Below are 19,362 nucleotides of genomic sequence, written 5' to 3'. Positions count from 1 at the left end.
GATTTCTGTAGCTAGTAAGCTTCTTGTCATTTCCTCACCGGCCTCTCAGCTTCATGGCTTCATCAAATTTCTTGTCATCCATGGCCTTGGTCACATCTTTAGTCTGAGGGGAGAGCACAGTGACAGTTTCACCTCCAGGGCAGGATTCTGCACAGCTGGATTTCTATCCCGCAGTTGAACTCTGTCCATCTCTGGGATCTTGACTAGATCCTGCCCACCCTATGCCCCTTTCCCATGCCCCCAAACTTTCATAGAAGTATTTTTGTTTTTCCTGAGTTTTCTAAGTAATGAGCAGCAAAAGAATCACTGACTCTATGCTCTGTTTATTTTTCTTTGAGATGGAGTCTTGCTCTGTCACCCAGGCCAAAGTGCAGTGGTATGATCTTGGCTCATTACACCCTCCTCCCAGTTTCAAGCAATTCTCCTGCCTCAGCCTCCCGAACAGCTGGGACTACAGGCATGTGCTACTACGCCCAACTAATTTTTTTGGTATTTTTAGCAGAGATGGGGTTTCATCATGTTAGCCAGATGGTCTTGATCTCCTGACCTCATGATCCGCCTGCCTCGGCCTCCCAAAATGCTGGGATTACAGGCGTGAGCCACTGCGCCCGGCTCTGTGCTCTGTTATTTAGAAGTATGAGCAGACTGGAGGAGTGCTCACTGACATATAGAATCTTCCATTCCACACCCAGGTCCCCAGCCTTAAAGCAGCCTCTGAAGTTATGAGTAAATAAAGTTCCTACAGGTAACCCAGTTAGGAAGAAAGACTGATTCCTGCCATGTGCTTCTTAACCACTGATTTCAGCTCTTTGGGGCAGTGCCTTTGCTTTGGAGCTTTTACAGATACATTTCCAAGCAAGGCTGCAGGTCACTGGGACTCCTGAGTCTCAGAGAGAAGGAAGCTGGGAGATGGGGAGCAATTAAACAAGCCCTCAGAACCAGGTCAGACACTCTAGCTCCCACTCTCAGCCACCATGTTCGCCCTATGGTATCAAAGGAGTGATTCCTTCATAATAAAGGCCACTATTTCCTGAGCAGTCAACATTTGCTAGGTCCTGCATCAGATGCTAATATAGCTTATCTCCAATCCTTAACAATAACCCTCAATGTGAGCATAGTAACCTCATGTTGGTTCAGAGAAACGTGTTCAAGATAGAACTCACAGAGACAAAAGCTACACAGCTAGAATTTAATAATATTCTCCTGTTGTTAATAAAGTTAGGAGGAATACTTCATTATTCTTCCAATAAAGACATGATAAAAAGGTTGAGATTGTTTATTATGAGATACTGGGTTTTATTACTAAGGAAGATGTAGGGTCTCCTATCTTCCTTAGGAACATTTTACAGATGGGAACACGGAAGCTTAGAGAGGTTCCAGCTCCCACGGAAAGCCCACTGTATTCTTTCCCCATGTCTCTTGATGTACCATCCTGCCTCTCCACTTACTCTTATGCCAGTGGGGCTCGTCTCATGCCCCATGAGCTCCAACGCAGGGGCTTGAGACTGTTAAGAAGGGGGTTTAGAATCAGTACTTACCACCTGGACACATTCCATGAGGGGCAGGCGCACAGCCTGGTTCCCAGAGAGGCTCACTACACAGGCTGGGGTATCTGGAGTCCCCTCCAAAAGTGCCATCACTGCTTCAACACCCATCCTGCTGCCCTGCAGGAACCCAGAGAACAAAGACGGTCTGGCTCAGGCTGCCCCATTTTGGCTCAGCCTCGAAAGTCAGGATACTTGAGACCTTTTCCAAAGCACAAGATTGACTCTCACATTTAAGAACTGCAGCAAATAACTTACTAGGCTTTACCTCCCCAAACAGATTTCATCTAAAGCTTGACGACTCTGTATTCTTGCTATCAGAACCCCAAAGATGCCACTTAGTTCTAGAGAAATATGCCCACTAGAGTAATCAACAGGATTACTGGGGCTTACTAATATTCCCTTTTTATTGACAAAACAAGGTAGGAGATTGCTTTGCTCTTCCAATGAAAATAGGATAAAAGGGTTTAAACTGAGTGTCTAAGGTTGGACCTCAAAAATTTCACTGATGCTTAGAGCGCTAAGATATTGCTCCTCAATATAAATAGACGTTTCACTGAGGAGGATATACAGCCATTTATTTTCATTAAAAAAATAAAGAAAACAGTGATGACCTCAAATCCTGGTAAGGATGAAAACAAACCAGGTCCTTTATAAATTGCTAATGGAAAATTAAATGGTACAGCTATTCTGAAAACAGTTGGGCACTATCTTTAAAAACATTTTTTTTTTTTAAGAAACAAAAAACCACCATACAACCCAACTGAACTGCTGGGCAATTACTCTGCAGAAATGAAAATTTAAATTCACACAAAAAGCTGTACACAAATGTTCATAGTCGCTGTATCCCTAATAGCCAAAAACTGAACACAATTCAAGTGTTTGAATGATTAAACCAACTGTAATATGTCCACACCATGGAGTACTGCTCTGTAAAAAACAGCAAACTATAGAAACAAACACCACCTTGGATAAATATCTAGAGAATTATACTGAGTGGAAAAAAAAGCCAATCCTAAAGGGCTGCATATTATACAGTTCAATTTATATAATATGCCTGAGATTAAAAATCATAGATAAAGAGACAGATTAGTAGTTGCCAGAAGTTAAGAATGAGAAAAGGATGGGTTGGGGTAAAGTACATGTGGCTATAAAGGGACAACATAAGATTTCCTGTGGTAATAGAAATGTTCTGTAGCTTGACTGTATCAATGTCAATATCCTGGGTATGATATTGTACTGTAGTTTTTCAAGATGCTACCATTGAGGGAAACTGGGCAAAGGGTATGTAGACTATCTTTGCACAATTCTGTACAACTAAATGTGAATCCACAATTATCTCAAAATTCTTATTAAAAATATGTGAAGCAAAACAAAAAGATATTCCTCCTCACCATTAGGAAAGCATAGTCCCTCATCATTTCTGTAACAGAAGAGAGCCCTCAAGTACCTGGGAATAGGTCAATGGTCACTGTAGCCCACAGGCTGGTGGAGAGGCAACATGACCAGTGATGTAAGCCCCTGTCTGGGGAAGTGTGCAGCTCTGAGGGAGCAGGACTACAAGGTTGAGGGTTTTAAGGCATAAGGGCCACAGAGCCCAGTGACTTACCAGAATTCTGTCAAAGGCCGATGGCGTCCCACCCCTCTGCACATGCCCCAAGACAGTGACCCGGGTGTCGTATCCCAAACGCTTTACCACCAGCTGAAGGGACCAAGAGAGGGACACAGAAAGGGTTAGGCAGAGTCAAAGGAAGAAAACAAGCAGGGACTTAGTTAAACCATGGACAGTTCAGCCTTTTGTCTTGTAATGGTTCTTTGTGGGTGGAAACCAGGGGCAGGGACCCAGGGAGAGATGTGGAGAAGGACCAAGGGGTGAAGCAGTGTCAGGAGACTCAGAAGCCAGAAGGGAATGGGCTATGGAGTCTAAGGCCTCTCTGGTTTCATTCATACGAACATTCTTGATGTCTTCTGAGGTGATTGGTTTTCCATTCTTGTCAATTGCACCCTCGGCCACAATGATGATGTTGAGACGAGAACCACGGGTCCTTGTCTGGTTGAGAACAAAGGGTAAAATGGTCCATGGAATGAAGCTGATGGGTGGGAAACAGACCATCAGTGGGATAGGACGAGGGAATTCTTAAGGGCAAAATAAAGTGCCAATACCTCGCTGAGTCGGCGACAAAGGTGTTCCTCCCAGTCATCATCTGGTGGACATTCAGGAATAAAAACCCAGTCGGCCCCACAGGACAGAGAGGTAACAAGGGCCAGATATCTGAGATGAGAGCCAGAAGCATCAGGCTAGAAGTTGTGCTCTACAAATAACCTCATCCATACCCAAGAAGTTCTCCTAGTACTCATTGTTGATAAAAGGTCTGGAGAGCCTCCATTTTATTCTCGGGGTGAGGGTAAGAGCACCAGGGCCCCTCAATGAGACTCTGTCTCTAAAGGACACCTTCCATTTATGTTCACCTGCCGCAGTGGCCTCCAATCTCAGAGCACTGCCTACTCTTTACACCAAGCATGTGCCTGAGTACACACACATGTGCATGTGTGGGGATGTAATGAAGAGGGATGGAGGTAGAAAAGGGAACCACACCACAAGGAGCATGTGTAGCCCCAGATTTGCTGCTACTGAGAGACCTTGCTGGACTCTCTGGGGAAAAGGAAAGGGCTACTGCTAGGTCCATGAAATAAACGAGTCAGGATGAGGATCTTACCCACAGTGGCGGCCCATCACTTCTAACACAAATGTCCTCTGGTGGCTGCAAAAGACAGACACAGGGTACAGTCCAAGTGACCCTATGGCCAAGATCAAGCCTCCACCCACATCTAGGCCAATTACCCTCTCTGAGAGATACATGTATGCTGCCAGGCCTTCTAGCAGGGTTCCTGAGACCAGGAAGAACTAGGGGAAATAATTTAGCCACAGGTATCCTTCCTAGGCCCGAGGAAACACAGCAGTAGAAGGTGTCTATACAGAGGCTCTATTCCAGCGAGGAACTGGGTCAGGGAAGGGAGGAGAGACAAGGATAAAAAGTCAAGGAAGGACTGGACTAAACTGGAATCCTCCAGGATTACCCTCTATGCGCCCATTCTGCATTGCCTCCCACTCCGTCCCCTTATCTCTGAGCAGTGGTGGTCATAGCACCTATACTTTCTATGATATGGTTGGAAAGGGTAACTCATGTATGGGCTCCCTAGATTTGCCCAGTATGAAGAATAACCATTCAGGAGACACCAAAGATACGAAAGACCTCAGAGCTGCATATTTGGACAGTGGGCTGGACAGTGGCAAATCATGTATCATTTAGGGAGCAGTGGAATTTCAGTGCTCTAGATAATTTTTAGTTAAAAATTGTGTTCTAGCCCCAGAAAACTGGTCATTATAGTTGTTCAAACACTTTAATCTTCAGCAGCCTCTAGGCCTTTAACCTGTCCTAGCTACCATCTTCTTATACTGCCTACCTCCCAAGTCCCCTTACCTCTGAGCAGTGGTAGTGATGGCATCTACAATTTCTATGATCCGGTGCAGGGCAGAGTCAGTGCCAATGGTCATATCAGTGCCACAGAAGTCATTGTCAATTGACCCAACCAGGCCCACAATGTTCAGGTAGCTGGACTTCGTAGCCTCCTCATCTGTGATCTTACCTGACAATGGGAAGCAAACCAGAAGCCACTGCGTGAGGTACCTGGCATGCCTAAAGAGGAGACTTCTAGAGAGAGAAGAAACTCTAGCCAAAAGGAATTACAGACAATACCAGGAAAAAAAGGGCGAAGACTGTCTATTTGTGTCTGGGTAACATTTTTCTCCAATGGGAGATAAAAGGGGGTGGGGGAGCGGTGTGTGTGTGTACACCCTTGGATGTACTTACACAAATAAGCAATACTGATGTGAACAATATCTTACCTGCTTTCTGGAGGTCACTCAACAAGTCACTCCACTCAGAACGGAAGGTGTCAGCCCCAGTGAGGCTGCCATCACCCCCGATGACACAGAGATTGGTGATCCCACGTTTCACCAGGTTGTAGGCCGCTCGGAGTCGCCCTTCTCGTTCCCGAAAGTCCTTGCACCGGGCGCTTCCAATCACCGTGCCTCCCTTTGGAAGAGGCAGAAGTCAGCTCCCAAGGGACAGGGCTCGACATGCTGAGATGCCCCCTATTCCAACACTGTGATGGCCCGACATAACGTGTGACTTCCTAGAAAGTTCCTTGACATCTTTAAGAGTGATCTGTCCCTTCCAAAGGAAAGGGAATTGATGAGGGCTGAGGCATCATAGGGTCATTCCCATATTTTGCTATACATCTTAGAAGACAGCTAAGAACCCCTTTCACTGAAGACTTGTTATCCGTGACTATCCCAAGGAGAACAAGTGCATACATACATGCCTGTTGGCTTCTCAAATAATCTCCAACTTTCATACCTTAGAAGCAGCGACATCAGTCTTCAGAAATTCTCCCTAATGGCCTGACATTACTGGATTGTGTCAAAATTATTATTAGGAGTTCATTCCAACGTGTTTTGTAGTATTTTCCCTCTCTATACACTGAGATTTCCAATTGTACCCAGGTACTACCAATCCTTTCCCCTTAGCTCCTTGCAATCCATGGTGCCAGTGGCAGAGGCCATAACATCTAGGTATTCACAGGAAAAATAGCTCTAGGTAAAGAAAGTCTTATAAATACCCCAAGAGAGGTATCTCTAAGTCCCTGGAAAATTAAGGCTTTCTATACCTGAGAGAAAGTATACTTACCTAAGAGGTAAGTATACTTAGGAGTTTTTATATCATATGCACTCCTGGGCAGCCATGACTTTGGGATATTTGTGGAGAATTCTGGCTCACTCTCAGACCACTTTATCGCAGGCACCATTACCCAATACCTAGGTAGAGCCTTCCCTAGACACTGCATATTAAATTTTTGCCCACGATTTTTAGGGGACTGAGCTGAAAAAAGGGGGATACAAATGTAATTTACAACTTTTCAGTAAAACAGCAAATGGTTGTATTTCTACTGGGCGAGCCCACAGTGGGTACACATGAGAAGCCTAACACAACATGGAGTAAGTAGCATAAAGGGCTGTGGAAATCCTCAGGATACTCTTAGCACTTTTTTGAGACTCTGAAAGGCTATCTCAGTTCCTTGGTCCTTTAAGTGGTCTGGTTTTCAGGTCACCTCATCTCCATCACATGAGGACTGGCAGATTTCAGCTCCACTTCTGGCTCTGGCTCCAGTCCTCTGGTAAGGTTATTTTCAGGGCCAGACCTTCCCCGTGACCCTAGAGTAAGACGTGCTTACGTGCCAGTCCCCGAAGTCTTGTTTATGAACTTTCCATAAAGAGCAAACTATCCTGTGATCACTCCTCCACCCTCTCCCTGCCCCAGGAAACCAGGGTGATATTTTCAAATGCTAAGAGTAAAGGGCAAATAGGGTCCCTCTCTTGTCACTGAATTCCTTCACATGAAACCACATGACAGGGAATTTGGGAGACCATGAGCCCAAAACAGAGTGGGATGAAACAAGAACAGAGCAAATATGAGACAGGGAATTCTCTGGAACATACCAGCTGAAGCATCATTGAAACGCTCTCCCAGGTGGCTTCCCTGATGTGATCACCACCATCCACCAGGCCTTGATAACCCTGTGGGACACATTACACCTGTTCAGCCCCTGCTAGGCTTCTCCCTAAATTCCCAGGATGAAGACAGGATCCATGGGAAGAGGTTCTCTGAGAATCAAGCCACCTCCTCCCATTAGTGAGTCCTGGATGCTCATGAGACCTTCATATTTAACACAGTACAAAGAAGGGGAGGTCAACTTTTGCAATACTCTTTTTTAGTTCCTCCCCATTTTGAAACATCAGGATATGGGATATCCTTCCTAACAGTTAATCTTAATTCTTATTTTTGGCTCACCCTATCTCCTCCAACCTGCTTCCCATGGGACCAATGGTAACAGACAGTCTTGATAATCATGGAGAAAAGGAGAAGGGGAAGTTGGTGGGAGGGAAGGAAAGAAATGAGACTTGCTAAGAGACTATAAAATCTGATAGAAGAAAGCAGGCAGACCTTATAAAAAGAATAGTGGGTGAAGCATGAAAAGGTACTGAGAGAAGGGTACAAAAGAAGAGTGAGAAGCTCAGAACGTTATGCAAACTACAGAAATACAGCAAGGCTCTTCTCTCCTGGGGCTCTACCCCAGGATATGCTAAATTTGCTGTAAATACTACCCATTTCCATTTTTTTCCCTGTTGTGAGAAAGTTGAAAGGAAGACTGAGAGTTACTGTTTCCTTTACATTGAACAGGCAACATGTAAACCCAGTTTGCAGATGACTGGGTCCAATCATCACTATAGGAGTCAAGAGTAGGAAGGAGTGACTTATGGAGATAGGGAGCCAAGGAAAATCAAACATAAAATGTAACTGGGAGGTAAGGACACAGAACGTGGGAAGAGGGTAGGAGGCAGAATTAGAAGAGGACAGAGAAAGAATGATGAAGAACAAAGTACAGAACCAACCTCATGGACAAAGAAGACACGGGCACCGGTGAAAATACCAACTCGAACCACCGCCCTGACAGCAGCATTCATACCTGTGAAAGGAGGGACAAAAGAAGTCACGGAGAGGTTGCTCCTAAGAAAAGGCACCCTGGAATCCACAGATACTACATTTGGCTAAAGATAATGAATCAGTACTTTATTTAGTCTTTTCTCTGAATCTGGAATAATTCTCTCATCAAAGTCTTCTGGCCTCCCCACTCCCAATTACTGCATTCAGTGTTACTAGAGCTTCAGATAATCTGCATTCACTACTCCCCAAGCTCCCCCCAAAATCCTGCCTTTCCCAAAACCTTTCCTTGATAGGACCACATGGGAAATAATAACAAGAACAATAGAGCTTTTTTTCTTGAATGTATATTGTGGGCTAGACACTGCCAAGAGCTTGTCAAACATCATCTCACTTAATCCTGCCCGTAATCCTGGAGTTGTCTCCATTTTAAGGTTTTGAAACTGAAACTCAAAAAGGTCAAGCGGCACAAAACTAGTACTTTTAGAAAGTTCAGACTGGAATTCAAGTTTTCAAATGCCTAAGTCAACACTATTGGCCTCTGTGACTTGTCCCACTAATCTCAATGGCTGTACCTGGTTTTTTCCTTGCTTTCTGCACTGAATCTAGACATCAGCTTTTAGTAGGCATTTCAGGACAAAGACATGGCTCTCCATGGTTCAGTAACCTGACAAGTCATAGCTTATTCACAAGTTCACAAGTGTATCTGTACTGGACGGCTGATTCTCCCAGTCTACTACACACACACAGACACACACACACACACACACCCCTTTTTTGTGTCACTTGAGTTGGTCTATGTTCCAATGTGTGCTACACAGTTGTGATTCACTAGTTCTCACACTGCCAGAAGAGGTTGTGACCAACAGTGCAGGAAGAATTAGTGGGGACTCTATTCTCCCACTGTCTTCTCCTGGCATTTCCTCACTTAGTCAACAAATATTTGCCAGTCTCTTCCTGTGGCCCTGTATATAAGATGTTTATGGGGAACTTGAAAAGTATGCTGTAAATCATGCTCTCTCTGCTTCTACTGGAGAAAAACTTAGGACTAGGGCTGGGCACAGTGGCTCATGCCTGTGATCCCAGTACTTTAGGAGGTCAAGCTGGGAAGATTGCTTGAGCCTAGGAGTTTGAGACCAGCCTGGGCAACATAGCAAGACTCCATCTATAAAAAATAAATAAATAAAACTAAAACAAAACAAAAACTTGGGACTAAAATAGAGAGGAGGTCCTTTTCCCTTTTTCACAGATGAATATTATCCCTCTCCTAGTAGCTGCTCAGTGAAAACAACTTTCTTCCAGGAGCACTGAGGAAAAGCCAACCCATCCCAACATACAACACATGGCAGGTGTCCCATGTGTGTGTTTCATATCAGGAATAATGTGCTGACCCTGTGCTAAGCATGGCTTTATTGGTGAGAGACGGGAGACATTCCTTTCCTACTATGTAATGTGAGGAGGGGCACATGGTGATGCTCAGGGAATCTTAGAGCCATGACAGGTCAACTTCTTGTGAACCATTTTAGCTACCCTCTCTTAGACATTCCAGTACATATTTTTGTTTCAATCTAAAATCTGTTCACATTGTCCTTAACCCTGCCTGGAGTAATGTCATATATCAGCAAGCCCTAAGGGAGCTAGTAATCAGAAAAATCTGCAGCACCAAACTAAAAACGATCCCAAACTTTTTAATAATCCAAAGCTATCAGGAATAGAATGGAATAAAAAAAGATCAAAATGGTTCTTTTTTGCAGGATGGTATTACATGGCTGTTAGCTCCTAATCAAACTGAAGGTCCGTTTGTTCACTGAACAAATATTAACTGAACACCTATCATGTTCCAAGCACTGTGCTAGGTACTAAGGATACAGCAATGACCAACACAGAGTCTGGAAATATCAAGATAAAGAACTCGGTAATGGTCCCCAAGACATGTGAAGAATTACAGCATGGTCTATTGGTCCCTATAAAAGACATGAGCCAGGCACAATGGTGCATGCCTATAGTCCTAGCCTAGCTACTTGGGAGGCTGAGGCAAGAGGATCTCTTGAGCCCAGGAGTTAAATCCAGTCTGTGTAACACGGTGAGATCCCATCTCTTAAAAAAAAGAGAGAGAGAGAAAGAGAAAAACACACAGAGACACATACAAAGTACAGTGGAAATAGGGACAAAGAATATCTGAGCCTGGCAGAAGGAAGTTAGAGAAGCTTACACAGAAAAGACAGCATTTGTCCTTAGACCTTAAAGGATAATTTCCTTAAAAAACTTTTTTAGTCAGGTGAATAATTTGAGGGAGAGGGAATAGCACAAATAAAGGTGAGGGTCAAAAAATTACTTTAGGTAATTTGGTATTATAAAGAATAAAATATGGCCAGGCATGGTGGCTCACACCTGTAATTCCAGCACTTTGGGAAGCCGAGGGGGCGGATCACGAGGTCAGGAATTTGAGACCAGCCTGGCCAACACAGTGAAACCCCATCTTTACTAAAAGTACAAAACATTAGCCGGGCATGGTGGTGCATGCCTGTAACCCTAGCTACTCAGGAGGCTGAGGCAGGAGAACCGCTTGAACCTGAGAGGCAGAGGTTGCAGTGAGCCAAGATCATGCCACTGCATTCCAGCCTGGGAAACAGAGCAAGACTCCATCTCAAAAAAAAAAAAAAAAGAATAAAATATAAATGAGAAAGTGGTGAGAGATGAAGCTCTACAGGTGGGCAGGCACCTATATGCCATGAGATGTTTGACTTGTATTCTTCAGGCCAGGGTTTAATTGGGGATCCATGGATGATGGGTTTCAGGGAATCCATGAAACCCACAAAATGTTATGAAAAGTTTTGTGGGCATGGACATTTCTTTTGGGAGAAGACCCACAGCTTTCATTTGATTCTTAAAGGGGTCTGTGACCTTTAAAAGATAAAACAACTTTTCTTTTACAAAAAGAAAAGTTGCAGACAACAAAGAATCCCTGAAGAATTTAGACAGCAGAGGGATATGACGAGATGTGTATCTCAGAAAGATAACTCTAGCAGCAGTGTGAAAGACAGCTTGAGAGAGGGGTTTCTAGCATTAGGAGGTTACATGGCATCCTAGATAAGAAATGCGAAAGGCCTGGACTGGAAGAGTAGCATTTAAGACAAAACAAATACTGGATAGAAGACATCTAGGAAACAGAAGCAACAGGACTTATAGCCAGTTGGCAATGTGATTACGTTTCAAGGGTCAGAGAAGGAGAAAATGTCCCGTGATTGACTTACACAAAGGGTAAAGTGTGGTACCATTAATTCAGCAGAGGCAGGTTTTGGTTTCGGGAGATAGGGGTGGGGGTGATACATTCATATTTGGATATATAGAGTTTGAAGTTCTCGTAGGGCATACATGTGAACATGGAAGAGACGATGTCAAGAGAATATGTGGAATTATAAGGGAAAAGGGCAAGGAATGGAACCTGAGGAAAACCAACATTGAAGGAATAGTAAGGGGAAGGGAGGTTCCATGATGAAAACTAATAAGGGGCAGCAAAAAATATAAAAGAACCAGGACTTAACGATGTCTTAGAAGCCAAAAGAGGACAGTTTCAAGAAGTGGGAACAGTACCAAATGCTGTTGATAACTGTTCTAAGGTAAGGCCTGAACGGTTGGGCTTGTCCACAGGAAGTCACTGGTGAGCACTGATGTCAAAGCTCACTTATGACATCACTAAGGCAAAGCCCCATGAAATCTAGAAGCCTAAGTTCACACCCTTAAGTTGAAGATATCAAAACCAAAAAACCTATGAAGAGAGGGGCTTCTCAGTAGCCTGAGGAATAGCCTATGTGCGTGAAACGAACAAGGTCAAAGTCAACACAAAGCCATCAATGCTTTAGGAAAAATGAATGAAGTCAGCTCAATAAGATCAGAACAGATATGAAACTAAGTTTGTTTTCCAGCCTGTCACAAGGTTTACAGGATTCTCTTCTGGATACCTGGAGTTCTAGAGTGTGAATTTGTAATTTTAGGAAAAAAGGGAAAAAATAATTCTGAAATGTATAGGTTGGAACATTGTTTCCTACTTCCAAGCTGAGTAAATGGTCCTGAAGAAACTCTAACTTAATGCAATCCTGTTGGAATACCCAGAATTAAGAGAGACAAATGACTCAAAAGGTTTTCAATACAAAAGCAAACAATAGATGATAGACAGTGACTATCCAAATCTGTCGGGCATAAAAAAAAATCTCACAAGGCCGGGCACGGTGGCTCACACCTATAATCCCAGCACTTTGGGAGGCCGAGGTGGGTGGATCATGAGGTCAAGAGATCGAGACCATCCTCGTCAACATGGTGAAACCCTGTCTCTACTAAAAAAATACAAAAATTAGCTGGGCATGGTGGCACAGCCTGTAGTCCCAGCTACTCGGGAGGCTGAGGTAGGAGAATTGCTTGAACCCAGGAGGTGGAGGATGCGGTGAGCCAAGATCGCGCCATTGCACTCCAGCCTGGGTAATAAGAGAGAAACTCCGTCTCAAAAAAAAAAAAAAAAAAAAAAAAAAAAAAAAAAACTGACAATAGGGAAATTCTCTTATCCTTCTGCCTTCCTCTTACCTCAAGCTCACCAACTTCCAGAAGTCATTCATCCTGTCTCTAAGTTGAATAAATCTGAGTGTTTTCCTAGAAACCAAATTTTAGGATGTTCTTTGTACACCAGGTACCTATGCCTCAAACCCCTAGTTCCCTAAAAATCACAAACTGGGATATACACAAATAGTTCATACCAAGGAGTCCCTGTAATTCTTTGAGCTCTCTAGCCAACCTGACTAGCCCAGTCTGGCCCCAAGCCAGTCCTGGCCAGAGTCTCCTTGGCTGTTCCATGTTGCTCTAAATAACCCTCTATGGCAGCTGTCTGACTTATTAGAAACAAGATGAAGGATAAGATTACAGGCACCATCCAGTAGGTATTCTGGGTATACTCATGAGGGGCTCTGGAGAACATCATAAGGACATAGTTTGGAGTCTCCAATTACAGCATACTGGAAAGAGGTTTTAGGAAGAACTGTGGTTGATGGGTCTCTACGAGACCAGACAGAAAACAATCTAACACATGACTTGATTATGACTTTTTTGAAAGCTGATACTAAATAATTTCTTTCTGCCTTGACTTTCATAAAATTTTAAAAAATATATGAGGAATAAACATTTGTTAGAGATGGATTGCACTTTCTAATATATATATAAGTAAAAATTATAAACCCTAGAATAGCAATCCAGAGAGGTAAAAGAATCTGCTTGTGTAAACCTTTAAAAATAGAATAAGCCAGGTGCAGTGGCACATGGCCTGTGGTCTCAGCTACTTGAGAGGCTGAAGCAAGAGGAATGCTTGAGCCAGGAGTTCAAGTCCAGCCTGGGCAACATAGAAAGATCCTGTCCCATCTCTTAAAAAAAAAAATAGGATAAACATACATTTGTAATGGCTGCCTATCTGAAGACAGAAGGCCAGAGCAGATGACTGACTGAGGTCCTTTCCAGGGGTAGAATATGCCAATGCCACAAGGCTAAAGATAGCATACTTTTGGGGGCTGAAGCCATTCCTAGGCTGGAAAGGGAATTAGGATTTGGTATGACATCAGCCCAGCATCCCAGAGTTCTTTGTATTTGAGCTCAGGATGTCTGATTCCTAGCCATTTTTCTACCTCAAGATATTATTAGCTTTGCTGAGCTCAGGGAATGACAAAGCTGTGACCTCTATGGATTTTACACAGCTCAATCTCACTTTCCCATGTGACCCATAAAGCCTCCGGGGGAAAAAAAACAAAAAACATTTCTAAATTTCCTCCCTGGGAGAACAAGAGTCCATCAAACTCAGCTCTGGGCAGGCCACTTCTGAATTTGAGTTTCTCCTGCAGGTGGGTGGGACCTCTCAGCTCTATTTTTGAGTTTCTGTTTTGCCTCCTTGCCTCCCTAGAATTTCCGTTTCTATCACTCTCAGTCCCTAGTGACATGTGGCTGTGATGTTATGGGGATCTGCAGGTGGGATACTTCCCTGGATACACTGTGCCTATCACAGACTCCCATAAGTCTCGGCTCAGCTGGGCCCTTCCGAAATTAGCTTATCTACAGCTGCCTCCATGAAAGAGGGTCTTTCTCTTATAGTAGTGAGTTACGGTCATCACTGGAATAAGAGGGTCTCACTGCTCAGGATCAGAAGCTGGAAGGGCTCTGCTGCTCTTATACCCAAGTTAAATCCTAGGCTGATTTCCCCCCGCCCATCTCACTAAAGAGCTCTTCTTCATTTTATAACTGTGTATCTTACTTGGATTGTTTAGCAGGCTCTCTTTTCTCTTCCCCTAATCTAACACAGACCATTCTACCAAGGTTGCAGGATCAATGCTCAAGTACGTGGTAAAGAATTCAGTATTGGCATGGTACCCTGCCGGCAAAGAAGAGAGAAGCAATAAAAGCCAGGTCTGTGGTTTCTGCAAACTCATATAAGGCTCTGCATTCCTAATCTGGTCACCATTCCTAAACTCAGAACTCCATACCCTCCTTCCTCAGTTTCTTCATTCTAGCACTTTCTGATTCATAACCTATAAAACAATTATAATAAATACTATAAAATAAAGTTAAAAAATAAAGTCTAGCTTTACTGATATACTAATAAGAAATATCATAAGAACAAAGGTTTTGTCAGACTTTTTCACTGATATACCCCCCAGTGACCATCATCCTGACTGAAACATAGTACTAATTCATTTTTAATTAATTAATGGTACATGTATTGAGCATTTATAATGTGCCTGCTACTAATCTAAGCACCTTACTTAAATAAAAAGTTCAGTGTCTTGAAATTTACCTTCTCCATGGAGTTTTCTCTGATTAATCCAACCAGGACCTATCATTTCATTATATAAGTAGATTCCACTTGGTTAATGCACACTTGCTTATTTTTATTTCTGTGCCTTACGTAAAAATTCTAGTTCCCTCATTAAGCTATATATTCCTAAAGGAATTCAACTTCTTCACAACATAGAAGACAGGACTCTATACAAAGTGGGTCCTTAACACAATGTCCAGGAAAGCTTAGGGACGGTGGTGCAGAGGAGTCGAGTCTAGCTGACATCGCTTTCCTTCTCTCTTTTTTCCATAATTGGCTCCATGTCCTGTACCCTTTTTAAAGAAATTCTGCCTCTTTTCAATGAATCAGAATCTATCAGAAGATCAAAGGAGAAATAGGTTTTTTTTAAAAAAAATCATATACCCTCCCTCTCCCACTCCGTGTTACCTATATACCGAATTTTCATGACTCCCAGGTTTCTTAAATTCAACCTAGAAAAGGGTTTTTGCTGGCTCTGTTTTCTGACCCTCCACCTCACAGTGGATCTGTATTCATTAACTGCTGCTGTTCCTATTTGTTCAAGGACTAATGAAATGAAAGAGGAGGAAAGGCCACAGAAAATGAAGTATCTGACTGACCCTAGTCAGTGCAGGAACTCTGCAGACATCAGAGTTAATACCTGAAGACCTAGCTGGGACCCACCAAATACCAATTCTGGGTCTCCTCCCATCCCCGCCATTACCAAAGTACATGAAGTTAATCCACTGACCGCCTTCTCAATAACTTTATCTCTAGTTTCTTCCCAATGCTGCTTGAGAAAAAACTTTTAGGTTCCGAGGACCTAAGAGCCCCAGTCTTCAAAGAAACTTGGAAAGAAGTTTTATGAAGATATGGGTAAATAAAAGCACAGCAAATAAAATTCAAATGCACTTGGGGACTTAGGCCTCACAGAAATTTTTAGGAAAGCCCAAAATTCCAGTGAACCTAAGAAGAATAATTCTATCATACAGCCGAAGGGAGTCAGTAAATTCCAAAAGGCCCACCAGCCATGTTTTTTGTCCCTCCTCCTTACCTTGGGCATCTCCACCAGAAGTTAAGACAGCGATGGCTTTGCCAATCCCCAAGGTTTTGGCTGCATGGTGCTCTTCATGGGTCATGATCCACTCTAGAATTTAAGACAATGGTCAGTTAAGACACAGTAGGAATCAAGGTGCCACTAGCTCAACAAATGGCTAGTAGACTGGCTAGAGCCACCTCAGCCAGGCTCTCCCACGACACCAAGTCTGGGCTTTGCAGCCTGAGAGCTTTGGACTTCTTTCAGAGGAGAGCCACACCCTTGTCGACTGACAAACTGAAATGTCATGTAATCAAACCCAAGACTACTAAGGTCCTAAATAATCCCTTCCTGATCCCTCCCACCCCAATTTGAACCTATTTGGGGAATAAAGTAAGGTCAGGGAAAAGAGAAGTTGACTGAATAGAAACGAGAAAGGGAGGAAGAAAGTTGAGTTTGCCTCAAGGATTCCTCCCTTTTCAATGAAGGGATAGGTCATTGCAGAGGGCAAGAATCAGATGAGGTTTGGGGCACTGATGACAATCAGCAAAGGAGAAGTGGAAGAACAAGGGTAGGTTGGATTATAATAAAGATTAGGGTTGGCTGTTATGTAATTGTGCTATTGGAATGGGGTTAGGTGACATGAAGTCGAAACTGGAGTCTGAAGCTATAAAGGCACATCAGAGTTAGGCAAATTAATGGTGTCAGTCTCAGGAGTGGTCAGGGGCTTTCTATGGCTCTTCCCTCTCAGGCTGTCAGCCTCCTGAGCATTTCTTGATCCTTGGCCTTTGGGTCTTGCCCCTCACATTACTACATGCTATCAAATGAGAAGATTAACACAAAATCATTGCCATATATAGACAGATGTGTACATATGACATGGGAACACCTTCATATTTTGTTCTTTAGGGATTACTTCTCTCAAAGCAACACACAAAAGGACATACTTTTGTATCCATAAAATGCCAGTGGAATTATCACTCTCCCAGTTTTCCAGGCTAAAACCTGTTATTTTAAATTTATCTCCCTTCCTCTCAGATTCAAAACAGTAACTAAATCCTATTATTCTCCCTTCTTATTGTCTTCCTTTATCCATCCCCTTTCTATCCTCATTGCCATTTTCCACCTGAATTGCTTACTACAATAGCTGGTCTCACTGTGCTTGTGTTCCTTTCTTCACTCTATTAGAGACACAAAATAAACCTTCATAGAAAGGTCATAGGTCCCTAGGCTTCAGTGGAGATGTGTATTCATTCACAGGAACCCAAGTTTTAAGGGCAGCTTGTGCTTGCTTCTACCCTGCAACTGGAGAACTCAGGGTAGCTGCTTATAGAGACATAGGTCACATAAACACACAAATCCACGCAAATAAAAAAATAATGCAATGAGACATATATGAAGACATACCTTCACAAACATGAATTGTGTTAAGAGACACAGATTAATGAACATACTACATATAATCAGTGCTGACAGATAAGGTGCCAACTTCTTGGGTTGGCATTCGAAGCTTCCACAATCTAGCCCTTGCATATAGCTTCAAATTTTGGTCCTATATATTCTCTGCTCCATTGTCACCTGAACATTACTTTGCTGCTCCCACTTTTGTGCCTGGCACACTGCATCCCTTGTCCAGATGGCTACCCTAGCCTTTTTCCACAGATTCATACACCATTCCATCATTTAAGGCCAGTGATAGTTATACCCTTATTAAACCTTCACTGATTATCACTGGTGAAGGAAGTCTTCTTTGGACTTCCTCTAATCACATATTGTCTGAACTGGATCATTCATTTAGCACTTAAATACTGCTTTATGTGGCTTTTTATTTTTTGAGAGAGTCTTGTACTGGAGTACAGTGGTACAATTTCGGCTCACTGCAACCTCCACCTCCCAGGTTCAAGCGATTCTCCTGCCTCAGCCTCCCGAGTAGCTGGGATTACAAGCATGCACCACTGTACCAGGCTAATTTTTGCATTTTCAGTTAAGACAGGTTTTCACCATGTTGGCCAGGCTGGTCTTGAACACCTGATCTCTGGTTATCCACCCGCCTAGGCCTCCCAAAGTGCTGGGATAACAGGCGTGAACCACCATACTTGGCCTGCTTTATGTGGCATTTTAATTGCTTCTTACGCACTGAAAAGATGGTTGGACTAGATCATGGGTCAGCGTATCACAGCCTGTAGGCCAAATCCAGCCTTTCTCGTGTTTTTGTATGGCAGTAAGCTGTGAAAGGTTTTTATATTTTTTAGTGGTTGCAAAAAGTACTTCATGACATGTGAAAAATGTAAGTTCAAATTTCAGTGTGCAAACTACCTTCATTCATTCATGTATTATCATGGCTGTTTTCGTGCTATAACAGCAGAATGGATATTGTGACAGAGACTCATGAGCCTGCAGTCTAAAATATTTACTATCTGGCCTTTTACAAAGTTTGCCAATCACTGGACTGGATGGCTGTAAAGTCATTTTCCTTAACTAGACTGAGAACTCCTCCTGAGCAGGGATCATGATCATTTTTAAAAATTCTCCCACAGCCCACTAAAGACTTGCAAAGTCCATGTACATTACAGGACCCCAATAAATACTTGTTGAAAGCATTAATGAACTAATGAACTACAAGAAATACAAATATATGAAAAATGAAAAATAGGCTTGGATACATACCTCCATATTCTTTTTACTTCTAAAACACACTCCTATGCAACTTGGACTTAAGAAATCATATAGTGACAAACAGTGAAAGGAATATAGGAACACGTGTGAATAGAGACACTCTTATTTAACTGAAATGTCCATGTTCAAATTTCTCCTGTCTTCAGAAAAGAAAGATTAAGTGACTAGGGCAAATAGGAAGGCAAAAAAAGTGGAAAGTAAAGAACAAGACATCTGGGTGTGCTGATCCCCTTCCCCCTGCTTTTTCTTCTCATTCACTCTTGGAGCTCAAGACAGGGTAGAAACCCACACAGCGCTCTTCCACCCCGGGAAGCGTCAGTGAGGGAGAAAATTCGCCATAACAAGGGGAGTTTAAGAGTGCTGACCTGTAAAAAACAGCTCATGTTCTTCTCCTGAAATCTCTAAGACAGTTATAGAGGCACAGGACACAGAAATTCATGCAGATTCCTGTATAAGCATCCCTTACAGAACCACAATGACACGCACGTAGAGAGGAACAGATATTAAAACATATCTCTAAAATCACGTGTGTATATAAGCACGCGGCAGGGAGAAACAGAAGTAACATCAGAAGCGCACTGATTTGAATTGGGTGAGTGCCAGGGTAGGGTTAGGCAGTCAAGGGCAACCCGTCCGAGCCCCACCCACCCATCCCTGATTCCCGAGGAATGCAGCTGAGCCTGCAACCAGAGGGGGATGCCCAAGGGGCTAGGATTCTTC

General features: G+C 43.1%; 1 protein-coding gene across 5 annotated transcripts in view; it reads right to left on the bottom strand.

Moving 5' to 3' along the window:
- The window catches only part of PFKM (phosphofructokinase, muscle), a 46,712-nt gene that overhangs the window by 6,928 nt on the left and 20,422 nt on the right, over nucleotides 1-19,362 (bottom strand). For 4 of the 5 annotated variants that reach the window (XM_074403193.1, XM_074403191.1, XM_074403192.1 and 1 more), the window contains 11 exons: nucleotides 15,985-16,077; nucleotides 8,059-8,132; nucleotides 7,105-7,182; nucleotides 5,452-5,641; nucleotides 5,027-5,192; nucleotides 4,262-4,306; nucleotides 3,708-3,816; nucleotides 3,499-3,594; nucleotides 3,154-3,246; nucleotides 1,539-1,664; nucleotides 39-103 (listed from right to left, as the gene is read on the bottom strand). In XM_074403193.1, the coding sequence (XP_074259294.1) occupies nucleotides 39-103; nucleotides 1,539-1,664; nucleotides 3,154-3,246; nucleotides 3,499-3,594; nucleotides 3,708-3,816; nucleotides 4,262-4,306; nucleotides 5,027-5,192; nucleotides 5,452-5,641; nucleotides 7,105-7,182; nucleotides 8,059-8,132; nucleotides 15,985-16,069 (1,127 nt within the window). In that variant the 5' untranslated portion in view covers nucleotides 16,070-16,077. Of the gene's footprint in view, nucleotides 1-38; nucleotides 104-1,538; nucleotides 1,665-3,153; nucleotides 3,247-3,498; nucleotides 3,595-3,707; nucleotides 3,817-4,261; nucleotides 4,307-5,026; nucleotides 5,193-5,451; nucleotides 5,642-7,104; nucleotides 7,183-8,058; nucleotides 8,133-15,984; nucleotides 16,078-16,166; nucleotides 16,254-19,362 lie in introns of those variants that run through there. The other variant, XM_003941441.4, reaches the window with a different exon arrangement.

The sequence above is a fragment of the Saimiri boliviensis genome, chromosome 7 (assembly GCF_048565385.1).
Source record: "Saimiri boliviensis isolate mSaiBol1 chromosome 7, mSaiBol1.pri, whole genome shotgun sequence".
Taxonomy (NCBI): Eukaryota; Metazoa; Chordata; class Mammalia; order Primates; family Cebidae; genus Saimiri; species Saimiri boliviensis.
This window is presented reverse-complemented; position numbering and strand designations above follow the sequence as displayed.